At 37.9% G+C, this 16,562-nt stretch overlaps 1 protein-coding gene across 5 annotated transcripts in view; it reads right to left on the bottom strand.

Annotated features, from left to right (window-relative positions):
- The window catches only part of DIDO1 (death inducer-obliterator 1), a 69,229-nt gene that overhangs the window by 48,234 nt on the left and 4,433 nt on the right, over positions 1–16,562 (bottom strand). For 4 of the 5 annotated variants that reach the window (XR_010067521.1, XM_063296948.1, XM_063296953.1 and 1 more), the window contains exons 1-2: positions 1,997–2,164; positions 784–988 (exon numbers count right to left, since the gene is read on the bottom strand). Coding sequence is in view for 3 of the 5 variants with exons in the window: in XM_063296948.1 (XP_063153018.1) it covers positions 784–988; positions 1,997–2,164 (373 nt within the window). In the remaining 2 variants the exon portion in view is untranslated. Of the gene's footprint in view, positions 1–684; positions 989–1,996; positions 2,165–16,562 lie in introns of those variants that run through there. The other variant, XM_063296949.1, reaches the window with a different exon arrangement.

Raw genomic sequence — 16,562 nt, 5'->3', positions numbered from 1 at the left:
TGGCACAGGCAGAGCAATAAGCTCCCTGGAAATGGTCTTGGTGATGGCAACATGGCTTCTGGGCCTACAGACAAGAAGGCTGCCGATCTCTGCAGTACACTTTGCATTGATGAACTCCAGTCCTTGACCAATCACAATGAAAGATATGACTGTCTTTAGAAACAGATGCAAATCGTTAGGCCAAGAGTAGCTTGACAGTATCACTGTGTCTAATCTTGCATTAACAGACCTAAGGTAGCAATGCTATGCATTAGTCTTAACCAAGGTCTTGGAGAATGGTTTTTGTCCTATGATGCAGTAATTCAACAGCACTTGATGCTGGAAGCACCAAGTACTGGGACCGGAAGCCACATAAAGTATCAAAATGGCACATAATCTATCTTGCTCATGGTAAAGTTCAGATGCAACTTTTCTACAGCCCTCAACTTGACGTATTAGATTCTACCAATGCTATCTGACACAACAGCCTCTCTCCTTTCAGGCTATACGATTGCTATCACATAAGGAAAGCAGCATGCTACCCTTTCTCTCCCAATACACCCGTCTTTTGTCCTCAGGTAGCCCTTAGTGAAATTTAAAACCTCCAGTTTGATTGAATGTCACACTAGAATTTCTGAAGGGGGAAAAAAGGGCGTGGTACAGAACATCACAACATGCAATTAACATCTTAAGGAAAGGGTTTACCTTTGAAGGCGAAGAAAGGTTAACAGTACGGATGAATCCCGTCTCCAGAATAAGCAAGAGAAATAGAAGAGTCTCCAATATCCTCTAAATGCTTTTTACCTGGCACAGCATTAGAGGTTGCTGGAATTAGTTCTTCCTGTCCCCTTAAGCCAAGGGAAGAATCACGTGAGGGCAGAAGCGAATCAGAATCATTCAGCATAATCCCAACAACAGAGGCTATTCTGGGGAAGTCAGAAGTGTAATGGTCATCTTGATGCCATCCCGAAGACTCTGAAACCAGCAATGCTCCACTCGATGCAGCAACCTGTTATAGGAACATTTATTTTTAGTTTTGTTCACCTGAATTACTGCTTAAGTTAAAAAACTAAGTATCAAAACTTTCATCAATAAGCTTAAAAGTTAATCTAATTTAATTGCATTACAGACAATGTGGGATCTAACACACATTAAGCATTTCATTAGGCTACACCTTACAACAATCACCACGCCTTCATCCTTTCATCACTATTTTACAGAAAAGGAACCAGCAAGACCCTGATTTTTTTTCTATTAAGAACAGTACTAGCGTAATCTACAGAACCAAAACCAAGTATTACGCATAAAATCCCTGCTCACTCTGTTCAGTAAATGATTCTAAGAATAATCTGTGTTCTTAAGGACCTGTAAGGTCTTTAACTATCATTGGATTGCTGACTTCTAAACATTTGCTTATATGGCACCTGCTACCCACCACTCTGCTCTCCAACCATTATTAACGTAATTGTGGTATTTCCCAACTGACAAATCCCAGCCACCACAAAATCAAAAGCCTGAAAATTCTAACTCATTTCACTTAAAGGGGCAGCACAGGAGTTGTCCTGCTACGGACCTTTGACAGACACGGAACACCAACCACATTTAAAAAAAAAAAAGCCCTGGCTTTTTGTACCTTGCTATAATGCTTACCGAACACCCCTCAAATAACTACATATATCCCATCTATGTAACCATATTTCTCATTTATTTGTAACATCTTGTAGTTGCCGCCCGGATACAAAAGATTTCAGCAGTCTCTAAAATTAGCTCAGTTATGTTTCACAACTGGTTTATTATCCAATGACTTCTAGGGACATGTGAAATGTCTTTTCTCAGTTAAAATAGTGGTTTTCTTCTATTCATATAAATCATTCTCACGTTAAAATGTGCTGCATTATGGATAAATGCAGATTGACATTTATCATGGAAGGCTTTCTACATGTTATGTAGGTTAAGTAAATAGTGAAAAGACAGGATGCTCTTGTGAGTCCTGAAACAACATTAAGGGACTTGATACCTTCACTAAACTGCCTTGTGGTCCACTGCTTGAAGCAGTAGCTACATCCCAGGAATCAGAGGTTGATGTCTGAAGAGATTCTGAGCTTAAAGAGCTTCCTTCCACGATGCTGCTTTGTAATAACCTCTCAATCTCCCTGTTAAGAATCTCCAACTCATCACACATCATGCAATTTTAAAAGATCTGCCAGAAGAAGAGGGAAAAATTGGCTAATCATTTCTTGCTCAATTCACACACACATACGAAGACAAACCTTTAATTATAAAAGTCTATTCATGTTTCCACAAAGAGGCACATTAAAGATTATATGCAATCCAGCAAAAATCAAAGGGACATAAAGCTATTTATGCCATGTAACCTACCCATATTATACTCAAATCCGTAACATGCCCCAGTCTGAATAAAAACTAGCATCAAGATCAGCTAGCAAAAGTCAATTTTACTCTTTTGGTTATTCTGGAGCAATGGAGAAAAAGGGTTCTGAATCCATCTCCCCCATCAAAACTAGAATGTAAAAAAATATGCTAAAAACTCCAGTATGAAAAGGCCTCCCCATCTAGTTATTCAACCCTGGAACATGAATTAGAAAGGAAAAGAATTAGCACTGGATAGAGTGATGGGAGGGCGACTCTGATTACCCATTCCTTGCAATTCCCTTCCCCAACTGCTTCTGCTTGTGTTGTTAGAAGAACAAGGCTGTGAAACTCCTTGGAGGATAAGCACTGCACCCATGTTTGAATCTAATTAATTCAGGTGGCATGGCAACCTCGTGGACTTCAGTTTTAAATAGCATTGTAAGAAACTTACTTTTAAAATTAGTTATCACACTTCTGCAACTGCAGAAGTAGAGTTGAAAGAAGAGTATTGTTGGCTGCCTTTAAAATAGTGGATTTCAATAGGGAAATTATTCTAATTGAAACTAATGTACTGCAAAAAGAAATGTACTTTTTTTTCCTTTTACTGGTAAATTATGTCATTCTTGTATTTAAATCTATATCGCAATATAAATGCATGATACAATGCAGTAATGGTTGAATGGCATTACTGTTTCGAAATGTCAAAGTTACTTCAGCCAATTTTGTCCATTTTCATTCTGCGTGGGCCTGCTTTTGAATTTGCCACACTAGCCAATTTTTTAAAAAATGAGCCACTCATACTCTTAAACCAAAACCTAGTGAAAGAAAATGTATTTTTGGAAACTGTTGATTTAAGCCAACACTACCATGCAATTAGGCAAACTGCTTACAAATTTGTTTTATATGTATTAATTCTTTGCACTGATTTTTTTCAGAAATGGGGAGAATCTTGGATTTAAAATGGCCCATGCAGTCTAATATTCCTACATGATTTGTTGCTGGGTTCAGCTTCTCACACTGTTCTAAAATATATACTATGATTTATTTTTGGCTTATGCAAACACAATCATTGGGGTTGTCATGCTCCCGGATCAAATGTTCCCAGAACATCTGATTGGATTTGCATGCATGAATGGAGTTAACACGTGTTGGGACTTGTGGGTCAGTGGAATTGGGAGGGGGAACACGCTAGGAGTGTGAAAGCATCTTGTTTGGACTATCTCTGGCATCCAAGGTCAAGCTGCTGAGCCATTGGAGACATCTGCATGGAGTTGAACTGACTGGCACGAAGAGGGGGGCTGCATGCCTGAGAAATGGGGGGGGGGTTGAACTCATTGCGTTGTTCAACTTGGGGAAAATGCGGGAACTTCATTCACAACTTTTTCACTGTTCTGTATACTACTCTCCATTAAAGGGATTTCTACTATAGTTATGTATGAATTGAATTTAATGGCAGCTTGAGTAATAGTCATTACAGGGGTTTATGAACTATAGCTTATGGCAGGCAAGCATGCTTTTAGAAAGGCACATTTAAATATTTTGGGGGACCAGGTAGGTGGGGTGAGGCTGTGTCAGCCACATGTACAGGATTTTTGTTGGGGGCTGAGAGAAAATTTGAGTGTTTTTTTTTTAACTTTGTTGAACCTATATTGAAGTACATGCTACAGTTTTTTGTGTATTGCCTGCCTCAAAATGGTGGGATGCCACACAAGGAGTAGCTCAGTATACTTACCCCGGCTTATAGTTTGATCTTACTAATGACACTGGCTGCCATGCTTTGTTCAACTGAACCAATCATACCTGTCCCAAAATTTTGCAAATTTAAAGATACTAACACAAAAGCTGTCCTTTTGTCACACTTCATCATAAATCTGATCTGCTTCAAATGCTAGAACATGTTAAATCAACTTGAACTGTTATTTCATTGCTTTCTGCTAACATCATCAATATTATTTACGGCTATAAACGTTTTTCTTTAAATCAGCCAGCATCTTAAGTTATATGTGCACAGAAGTGCATACAGAAAAATTTCTGCATTCAACTGCCATTTCTAAATTTTGCAGACTGTTGAAAGCCTGTTGGGTCTTACAATTTCCAATATCCCTGGACCATGCTGGGTACAGATGACAACGATTTCTAACCAAGACATCAGGAGACCTCGAAGATGGGCAAGACAAGATATAAAATGTCAAAGGACAACAATCGAATGGCAAGATTAAGCAATATATTAAATGCTAAAATCAAAGACAGAAGAGACAAACCGATTTAGGACATGATTTTTAAAACTAGTGCCATCATAGTACATTATGAAGTGCTAATACTGCATCTTTAGCTTTAAGAAATCAGGACATGAATGTATTATTGCAAGCATCTGAAAGAGGACAGCAGCCTCCGCTGACCTGCATCGCCCTTTTCCTCTTCCAACTTGCAGCTAACAAGCAATAAAATGCTTGGGAGGGCATGTTTTCCTTATGTTTTCTAGATAGCCATGGGTTGAAATTGCATCCTTTAATGTATTTCTATTAATAATGTTTTTATGTTAAATGAAAACACGATTTTAAAGCATGTCTCAATTTTGATAATGCTTTATAACATCGGAGGATGGGGTAAAACATGATTTTCAAGGCACATTAAGTCCAACATTTAATTTAGGGTGCAATTATGTATAATCTGGGTTTCTTTTAATATGAAAACTGTTATTTCTGGAAGTAACAAGATAGCAATATTAGACTGTTCTATGTGAATATATCATTTATTTATCTATTTATTAATTAGATTTAAGTCTGCCTGACTCCAGAGTGACTCTGGGGTGGCTTATAGTATAAACGTAGTAATAGACAGAAGAAACCATAGAGGTCCAGATACAAACCCCAAATACTACCCAAAATACACTGACGAGCTCAACAGCCCCCCTTTACCAGGCCTGGAAGAAGAGTCAAGTTCTGGGGTGATGCTATTCCAGAGGGTAGGTGCTGCAACAGAGAAGACATGCTTCCTGGATCCTGATATATGGCACTGTTTAGCAGATGGCACATACAGCACACTGACTCTGCCTGATGCCACTGGAAAGATCCAGTGTTAAATTTATCAATATAAAAATAATGACTTCAAGAAATGCTGAACCACAAGTACCATAACTGACGGCCAGAAGCAATCCAACACTAGGGGAGGTCACTTGCTGTGAATAATGGACTAGCATAACAATGGTACTAAAAGCTACCTTAATCATAAAAAGAAGTCACTATGATTACAGTTTTACACTGAATCCAGTATCTCTAATACTCTACATTTGATTATTGTAAACACAAATAATATGTATTTTATGTTGCCTACCTATATTATATTAAGCAGTAAGTGGCCTAAGAGTTTCAAAACAATTGGTTTTTCTGGATTTCTAAATATCAGAATACTTGCCATATAAATATTTTAACAATATAAAAAAAACACTACAGCTGAAGTTAAATGGGGACTCTGAGGTTCATACAAGGAGAAGAACATTATTACCAATGAAAAAATTGGTTTCCAAACTCTTAAATTTCTATGAAGGACCCCTGATATATTAATCTTAGCCAGACTGAAAGAACGTGTCAAACGATCCAACTACACTTGCTTATCTTTTCCTACATGGTCTTTTCCACAGTAACAATGGACAATGAATAAACACAGAAAGATCAATCTTTTGGCTAGCCAAACAGAGGCATGGTTAAGCTACTTTCTTACATCTCTCTCCTCCCCAAATTTCAAAAATGGTATTTTCCCTCCAACTGGGAAAGCAAGAAGGAAAATCTGACAGACCTTATTCACTAAATATATATAGTATGCGGATATTAAAAATTAGTTAATCTGATTACTGGAATGCATCATGTAGGCAATGAAGGAAGCCATCTAATAAAACGGAAGGCTAGGAATAGGGGATTAAATGCATGCATACCAAATGCAAAGGAATGATAGTTTCTTATACAGGGAATTAAAAAGAAAAATATTGCATCAAAAATGATTATATCAACTTGAAATTATAGTATTAGTTTAATTACTGAGTATAACAAAACTGATTATAACAAACCCAGAATTAAAAGTGCAAGTTGGCAGCCATATAAATGGATATAAATTGATTTAATAAAGAAATAAATAGAATTCAACAGATTAAAGTACTCTGAGAGTCTAATTTTTAATATTCTTTTAAAAACTGATACAGTACTAAGAAGCCTCATTACATTTAAAAGGAACTACTGTAAGAATCATACCAAAAAAATCATAGCAGTGTGGAAACATGAGGGGAAATAGAAGCAACTAAAACAACACAGAAGCTTCTCAGTTTCCAGACTTTCTCATGCATATGGATTAGGGGGGGAAATTTTTTTTTTACTGCTATTATCTGTATGAGTCACATAGTTTGATGAAGTGATGGAGACCCTGATGAACTCACCAGGTATGAGCAGTATCAGATTGTGCCTGCAGTTTGCTCCATGGACTGGGTTGTACAGATACAACATGCCTCTTTTTGAGCTGGAAGGAAGGATGTGAGTTTGGGCAGTAAAGGATGGTAAGTGAATTATCTCTTAACACTAGGTATTCTGAAAGCACACAGGCTGTATAGCATTAAGGCAATATTTTATCCTTCTACAAAGTAGTCTTTAAAGCTGTCAGGAACAGGTGAGAGAGTATTAGCGATGCTCCTGGGCACCAATGTAATCACCAACACAGGCAGAATTGACTGGAATATTCTAAGCAGCTCCACTGTAATTTAGCTGTCAGTAATATATTTATATTTAAATACTGGGAAATAAGAAAATGTAAGCTGAAAACAAAAAACAAACTTCTGTCCAAAACTTCTTAAATAAGGCTGGATTATGCTCTAGCCTCTTTAATAAAGCTTCTTTGATCTATACTGGCCTTTGGAATCCTAGAAAGATTCTCCACAACTGAACACAAAAAAATCAAGTGTCTTGATTTTGACACTTCCTTCCTACTTCGTTCCACACAGCACTTCCTGCCAAGAGCAAGCCAGTATTACCTACAACCCGAGCTTCTTTCTATACATACACACAGACCCACTTTCTCGACGATTTCTTGCTGCTTCTGGCAGACTATGTCTTAACAAGAGGCAGCACTTGGCTGAACCTATCTGGGCTCAGAAGCTGAACCTAAATTAGGCCAAGTCACAATCTGGATGAAAGACCATCATGGAATACAATCACAGCAGGCTAAACGGGGAAATAAAAAAGCAAAAAGCAGGAGATGGTGGCTAACCAGTTTTACACAGTTATCAAGGAAACTGTGTGGTTGTGTCCATGTAGTCTCTAGGAGTCAAACTTGACTCAGAGGAGTGGATGTTTTCTCCTAAAATCCAGGGGAAAACAGATACTATCAGGACAAGTGACACACTTATTAAACCTAAAAAGAAGGGGAGAGGGGATGTTGGAAATTGCCACCAAAAACTTCTAGGAGCTGTTTGTTTATAGCTGCAGGAGGGAAGCTCTATAAACCTAGACACATTTCTACCATATGTTGTTCATAATAAAAATTAACTAATTCAGACCATTATGGTTTATTTGAAAGGAATAGGAGGCTATGAGACTCTTTTATCTTTGAACCCCAGATACTTTTCTAGTGTCCAGTTCCCCTAACAGGCCACTGCAGGATTCCATAACACCTAAACAGAACTAGCAATCCTTATTTGGAAAGTAAGAGCCATTGTACCTAAAAGAACTTGTTACAGAATAAGCATATAGGCATATTTAGGTTCAAATAAGTATACATGTAGCATACATGTAATAGCTTCATGCTTATTGAGCCCAGCATGAATTACTGAGCTTTCCATTCTGCCCTTCTTTCTTTCTCTCTCTAGCCAAAACTCTAACTTTTCTTCCACCATTTTCACTCTCCTTCTCTGTTTATCTGCCTGTCCCTTTCCTCACCCTTCTCCTTCCTTTCTTGCTCTAAAGTTTCTACCAGAAATAGGAAGGGGGAATGTGAAAAAGAATAGTTGGTAAAATTATCTGATACTCTATCTGCACATTACAGTCTGGGTGCCTTATTTTACCAGCAATTTATATTTACGTTATTATTAATTCAAATAATACTAGCTTAACTACCTGTGTTGGTCCTGTCCTTTTTTTTTTTTTTTGGAGGAATGTAACGCCGGCCACATGACCACGGAAGTGTCTACGGACAAACGCCGGCTCTTCGGCTTTGAAATGGAGATGAGCACCGCCCCCTAGAGTCGGACACGGCTGGACTTAATGTCAAGGGAAACCTTTACCTCTACCTAACCTCTGGCTAGTGTAAATTTATACTGATATAGATAAACTTGTATAAGTATGTATATGCCACATCCACACATTTACTGGGAGAAAAATCTCTAAGATCGGTTTCAGATTGAGTTGGCAATGTAGGTTGACAAGTTGGGCATTATATGAATTTGTGTGCACTTACATATATTTTTCTGTGTCATTCTTTTTGCGAGGGGGGGGAGAGGGAAGATTATTTTAAAAATCAGGACTGTTCTCAATAGCTACATTTCAACCGGCTGTTTACAAGTACAGGCATAACTAGAGAAAGTTCAATCAAGCCTCTGTTTCAAAATAGACTCCAAAACAATATTGGGCTATAAGGATATCCAACGAAGTGAGCTGCAGATTTTGAACTCCCACAGTTCCTAGTACTTGGCAATGCTTACTGGGACTGATCCAAAACAAGGCACAGATGTGCTTTTCCCTATCAGGTAGAGTTACATCACTATTCTAGAATGATTAAACTTGCCTGGTAGAAAATTACAACAAAGATGGGTCTCTGAAGTTTCACGTACCGCTTACCCAATTTTCATTACATGAAAATTGACAGAGATCAGACTTGTGGTTTAAGCAAAGTTGGACCAAACAAAAAACTCACCACATAACTCTCTGCCGTACAACAGGACTATCCACACATTAAATAATGAAAGCTAGACCACAGAATGTCACAGAAAGTACGTGGACTTCAGAAAAAATGTAGAATTTCACATTTCTTCACGTTGCCACCCCGAAATACTATGTATAGCCTCCAATCACTAAAAGATGTCCCCTCCCAATGTATGATTTCCCACTAAATGCAATGGTTCAGGCATAGTAGGATTTCCAAGTGAATTATACCAATCTGAAATCACTCTTCTTTCTCTACTGAGATGATGAACGAACATCCCGAAGCTCAAGATTACATATAACCACCAAAGCTTTAGATGCAGCCCCAGGAATGCTTCCAAATGTTATTTAGCAGGATAGAAGGGGAAAAAATATTCAGTATACATGAAATAATCATATTCATAGTACTTAACCATTAAAATTGCTTTTTAAAAATCCTTCACCAGCAACTTGCCCTGGTCTTGCCTTTAATGAGAGGAATGGCCAATATGCCATTCAGCCAACTGGGACCCGCAGCCTGAAAAAAAGCTGTGAACCCTTATTTAAACCTGTTAGCGCAAAATACATAAAAATATAACTAATCCATAAGTATTAACAAGCTTGCGACCTATAACTCAAAACATTATATTTCACATTATTTTGGAGGCTGGCACTTTGCTTTGCAGCATGTAAGTTGTCCATTTAATTTGGGAGAGTCACATGAAGCGGCAGCTTTATTGGGTGCCAATGGAAATGTCTGCTGATACTGGTGCCCACGATCCTTAGTTAATTGCCATTAAGTGAGGTTTGACTTTTGGTGACTGTATGGGCAAACGCTCACCATTTGACCTGGTTTTTGTTCCAGCTCATAGCATTTCAAAGCACACTGCCAAACAATGTTCCCTAGTTCATCATCCACTTGCACACATATGTGAGTTTCTAGCTTATACAGCTTATATATCTTTCTTCTCTTGTTTGCTCTTTCTTTCCTCTTGCTGCTGTAAGGACTGTTGATTTCTAAGTTTAATTTCAAATTAATTTTTCAATGAATCTAAAAATAATTCTGCCTGCATGAATCATAACAAACAGGAACATATCTGAAGTACTTATATGCATAAATCACGTGTACATGATGTATTTACTCAAGCGGATGGAGGGATGGATAGGAGTAAACAGAATTCGACTTCATAAAAGAAAGTGTGTGCTCAGGGTAGGAAAGGTAGAGACTAGCAAGGAGGAGGAAGATTTGATTTTACAGGTTTGATTTTACTGATTCGGATGTTTGTCAGAACTGGTAATGTATGGCTCAAAGAAATTGATCCATGTGTTAGAAGCAAGACCCTATCTCTCTTCAACGTTTACTTTCTGTGAAACAAGTGTTTTATGCTTGGCTGGGCCCACCACAGCCACATTACTAATAGACAGGCTTGCTTTCCATAGCAGCCACTCTGACACTCGAATTCCAAATGTAGCCTTCACCCAGAAAGTCTGGAAACCCAACCCCGACATCATAAATCAAGCCTGTTGAACATCAGACCTAGAGGCTATTTCGAGAGTTGACCATCAGCAATCTCTCTCTTTTATCATACACAAAACTGATCACTGACCCATTTTTGGAATTAGAAAGCACATAGATCAAGAAAGATCAATTCAGCAATGGACCATCTGTCTTGCAGAACATCATCTTCTGCTGTATTCTTTAACTGGGAATGAAGTTATTAGAGAATGCGTTTGACCAGGACAGGAGTAGTAATTGGAGGATTTATTTTGTCTTTTTAGAGTATTTTAAAGAACAAACAATAGTACAATATGTGAGAAACTCGCATAGGTTTCTACTAAAACACATAACAAGGTAACTGTTATTCAAGTAGAGTTTATGTCAGTGAAGTGTTCAAGCCAGCAGAGTCTCAATAAAGCGTATAGCCTAAGACTCCTCTGAACATTTTGGACTTCAACTCCCACCAGCCCAAGCCAGCATGACCAGTATCAAGTAACCATGATGCAAAGTGGGGACTAAGGGAAGAAAATATACAGAAGGATAGTACCTTGGACTTAATGACTGACAATTGTTAAAAGCTGAGATCTAGACCATGTTTGTTGTTTATTCGTTTAGTCACTTCCGACACTTCGTGACTTCATGGATCAGCCCACGCCAGAGCTTCCTGTCGGTCGTCAACACCCCCAGCTCCCCCAGGGACGAATCTGTCACCTCTAGAATGTCATCCATCCACCTTGCCCTTGGTCGGCCCCTCTTCCTTTTGCCCTCCACTCTCCCTAGCATCAGCATCTTCTCCAGGGTGTCCTGTCTTCTCATTGATCTAGACCATACTACTGTAAAATTTTGAAGTACATCTCCTGATACGGGATTTAACCTTCTAATCCATTGAATAACTTACTTTTAGCTACCTTGAAAAAAAGGCTGGACTCATAGAACATGTAATGCCAAAACATAGTTGGCAACTTTGTAGCTCATTATTAGGTGAACCTAGGAAGCAGGGATAACTGAAAAATTATGATTAAGCATATAATGAATACAGCCAACATGCCCCTCTTACTTGACACAACCCAGATCTAAATGACTCTTGCTTATTCCCACCCTTTGACCTCCTCCACACACACAAAATAATTTCAATCCAATCCTGGTCAGTAGGTGAATCATAAAAGATGGTGTTCTCCAGTTTCAAGAGGCTACTTAATTATCATCTGATCCTAAATAATCTGATAAAAGAGATTCGCTAATACTGATCTTTTTCACAATGCTTCATGCATGAGGCGACTAACAAAACAGAAGTATTAAAACGTGAAGAACAAAACATTTTGGCTTTACTTTCTTTAGCTGCCCTGAAATCTACAATGGTAAAAGTGCCCATTAAAGAATTTGAGGGACACAAAATTGCAAAGTTTGGCATTAGTTATAGATGAGATATACAGTATTAATTTCCAGATTAAAGCTTTCTAGCATTAAAGCACCTAGTCCATACAGCTAGACCATTTATTTGCAATGTCGCTAAACTGTGGCACTTGTACTGCAATGACTAATCAGTTAAAACTTTGATATTCTGAAGTTACATGGTTTGCAACAGGTTCTAAATTTTTTGTCAACTGCAGATTTATGATTCTTAAAATACACATACTCTGTATCTTATATACAGAGCAATTACCTGCAATTACCTTCAATAATTCAATTCAATTACACAACAAGACCTGCAGTTCGTGTTTTTTTTAGGTTCAGCCAGTCCTGCTACACTGTGTGCACAATTATTAGGCAAGTGAGTATTTTGACCATATCATCATTTTTATGCATGTTTTCCACCTCCAAGCTGTATAAACCTGAATGCTTATTGGATATAAGCATATCAGGTGAGGTGTATTTGTGTAATGAGGGAGGGTGTGGCCTAAGGAGATCAACACCCTATATCAAGGTGTGCATAATTATTAGGCAGCTTCTTTTCCTTAGGCAAAATGGGCCAAAAAAGAGATGTAACTGACTCGGAAAAGTCAAAAACTGTAAAAAGTCTTTCAGAGGGATGCAGCACCCTTGAAATTGCTAAGATATTGGGGTGTGACCACAGAACCATCAAACGTTTTGTTGCAAATAGTCAACAGGGTTGCAAGAAACGTGTTGAGAAAAGAAGATGCAAATTAACTGCCAAAGATTTGAGAAGAATCAAACGAGAAGCTACCAGGAACCCATTATCCTCTAGTGCTGTCATATTCCAGAACTGCAACCTACCTGGAGTGCCCAGAAGTACAAGGTGTTCAGTGCTCAGAGACATGGCCAAGGTAAGGAAGGCTGAAACTCGACCACCACTGAACAAGACACACAAGTTGAAATGGCAAGACTGGGCCAAGAAATATCTGAAGACAGATTTTTCAAAGGTTTTATGGACTGATGAGATGAGAGTGACTCTTGACGGACCAGATGGATGGGCCCGTGGCTGGATCAGTAACGGGCACAGAGCTCCACTTCGACTCAGACGCCAGCAAGGTGGAGGTGGGGTACTGGTATGGGCTGGTATGATTAAAGATGAGCTAGCTGGACCTTTTCAGGTTGAAGATGGACTCAAAATCAACTCCCAAACCTACTGCCGGTTTTTAGAAGACACTTTCTTCAAGCAGTGGTACAGGAAAAAGTCTGCATCTTGCAAGAAGACCATGATGTTTATGCAGGACAATGCTCCATCGCATGCATCGAAGTACTCCACTGCGTGGCTAGCCAGTAAAGGCCTCAAAAATGGAAGAATAATGAGATGGCCCCCTTCCTCACCTGACCTAAACCCTACTGAGAACTTGTGAGCCCTTCTCAAACGGGAGATTTACGGTGAAGGAAAGCAGGACACCTCTCTGAACAGTGTCTGGGAGGCTGTGGTTGCTGCTGCACAAAAAGTTGATCGTCAACAGATCAAGAAACTGACAGATTCCATGAATGGAAGGCTTATGACTGTTATTGCAAAGAAGGGGGGCTATATTGGTCACTGATTTTTTGTTTGAAATGTCAGAAATGTTTATTTGTAAATTTTGAGTTGTTTATTATTCTCACTTTAACAGATGAAAATAAATGAGCGAGATGGGGGAATTTTCATTCTTCATTTAGTTGCATAATAATTCTGCACACTAATAGTTGCCCAATAATTGTGCACACATAGATATGCTCCTAAGAAAGCCAAAACCTCACTTTTACTTTCTTAAATATTCAGGTTTGAAGTTTATTAACATTTTGGATTGACCAAGAGCACTGTAGTTGCTCAATAATGAAATTCATCCTCAAAAATACAACTTGCCTAATAATTGTGCACGCAGTGTACTCTTTAATATGGCCGTCTCTTTGAGATGACGTACGGGTAATGTAATTCTTGCATTCACAACAATATGCACCACGAGAGATGGAAGAAGTCTACGTGTATAGACCTAGCAATGTATGAACATAAAAGCACTTGTATAGAGGACCCCAAAAGATTTCTTACTTGCATATTCTGCTTTAGCTTCCCCGTGCCTAATTACTGTCCTGAACTATCAACAACAAAAAGCAATATTTAAGGAAGAGGCAGGAACATTATAGAAGTTTTATTATTCTATCTCAGGATCCACCTCTTGCCATGGATATTCCTATAAACCATCCAAACAAAATATATGATCTTATCTAAAAGAAATGTTCAATCATTTTAATGTGACCCTAGGGACAAAGAGGAAAGGGAGTCTAACTTCTTTGCTACTGGTCATCTTTTACTTGAGTGACCATATGTTTTATAAAATGTGATTGTTCACCTTTAAGACTTGTGCATAACCATATATGACTCTTCCACCTTATTAATCCAAGGTAAGAGATTAGTTAAAACCCCAACAATCTGCAGAAAGAATACTAATTGTTTAGGTACTTGCTAGAGTGAAAAAAAAGTTTATACCTATTTAGAAATGTTTTAATGGCAGGATTAATTTCAATTATACTCCAACCTTTTCAAATGCATGCCTGATGATTAATTCATAAAGCACATAAGTAGCTCAGTCTTTACATACAACATTGGTTTCTCTTCTATGAAACTGCAACCATCTTCATACTATTCATCATTTTTCTGAGAATATCACATTTTTCTGGTAAATTCTGGATTGTTGAACTACAGTTTTCATCAAGAAAAAGCCTGAAGACCAGCAATTAAAACTATAAAAAGTCAGTAAATATCAGTATATAAATATAGCTAGTATTAGTGTGGATATGGATACTAGAACAGTGTTAGTAAGGTCTGCTATTGGGACGGTGTTAGCTACAAGGATGACAGAATTTGGGGGAAGGGAAAGAAATCAGTACATACATATTCAAGAGATTCTTTAAGGGTGATGAGTTTCAAAACTACGTATGAAACATAAAAGTTGAGATTTTATATACCTACTATTTACTAGAGCATCAATGACCCAATTAAATACCTACTGCAACACCCTGGAACCATTTCTAAGATAAAGTTTCAAGATGTGTAAAATCTGCTGTGTTACGAAATTCTATTTTCATGCTGACCCATCAGACCATATCGTGGTGCCAAGGACAGCGATTGTCACGTAGAAACAAGTATCTGCTACACAAGGAAAAGCCAAAGGCAAATGAGATGTATACAAGCAATGCATTTTGGAATTCCAAGATCTTCAACAAACGGCCTTTTTTCTACATCCAATATTAGTGTATTATGTTCTGAGGAAGAGTCAAGCAAGTAAATTCAGATCTTTAATAGTAGCAAAGCAACAGCTCAAACAATTGTCTGTACTGCTATATCAAAGGAAGCTGCATGGTACCAGAGCAATAGAATCAGGTATTTATCCCTGTAGGATATAGTTTTAGCATATTATTAATTTTTAAAAAGTATGACTGACATGTTTGTTGTTTTATAGTTCTTTTTTCTGTACGCCACCCAAACTCACTTTTTGTGAGATGGGCAGCCACATAAATTTGATAAATGAATGATATTTATAATTGCACAAGTTAAAAGGGTGCAAATTCTTAAAACACCCTATGTAAAGCACTGAACACAATGAGGCTTGTATCAGAATAACCACTGAATAGGATTATGCCATAAACTCTACACTATATTTTAATGTCAGAATTTTTAAAAAGAAAGCTGTATCAGCAGAAATAAAACCATCATAGCATTAGTGAGAGTATGAAGTGGCATCAGAAGGCATCTAGGAATCAGTCAACGAATACTAAATGCCAAAGAGCTACAGTGTGCAAGAAAGGAAAAACACTGTGTTGTATTCATGGGAAAAATAAATTTGAAATGTAAAATGTAAAATATAGAGAGGTTCTGAAACTGAAATAACTAGAAAGGAACAGACCTGGGACAGTATAACTTTCCACCCGGACGACTGAGAATCTTCATCAACATGTAACTTTATACGGTGTATCTGTACTGTCTTCTCGAGCTATAGAAGTAATAGTATGGTTTTATTAGGCCCTTTTTCAGCCTTACTCAAGTTTTATACTATCTAAAAGTCACATGATTGTACTATTTCCCCAGTTAAGAAAATAAATTACACAAATAACACACAGTTATTTCAAAGAACTTTTGGAAGGCAATAGCCTGAAAAGCCTATACAACTAAAATCTAACTTAAATAGAAAAAGATTTCCAAAACTGCCACTGACACTAAAAACAAATCTAACCGTATACCCATCTCTAATCCAAACCACAATCTTCTTCTGAGAGACCAAAATAGATAACTATTCACAGATTACAAAAACTGCCACGTCACAGTACAGCTTTATGACTGTCTAGCAAGAAGTCCAGCGAAGGGATCAATTCTCAGGGAAACAATTTACAGAAAAATAGCCAGACAGAGCAATCCTAAA

The sequence above is a fragment of the Candoia aspera genome, chromosome 3, assembly GCF_035149785.1.
Source record: "Candoia aspera isolate rCanAsp1 chromosome 3, rCanAsp1.hap2, whole genome shotgun sequence".
Taxonomy (NCBI): Eukaryota; Metazoa; Chordata; class Lepidosauria; order Squamata; family Boidae; genus Candoia; species Candoia aspera.
This window is presented reverse-complemented; position numbering and strand designations above follow the sequence as displayed.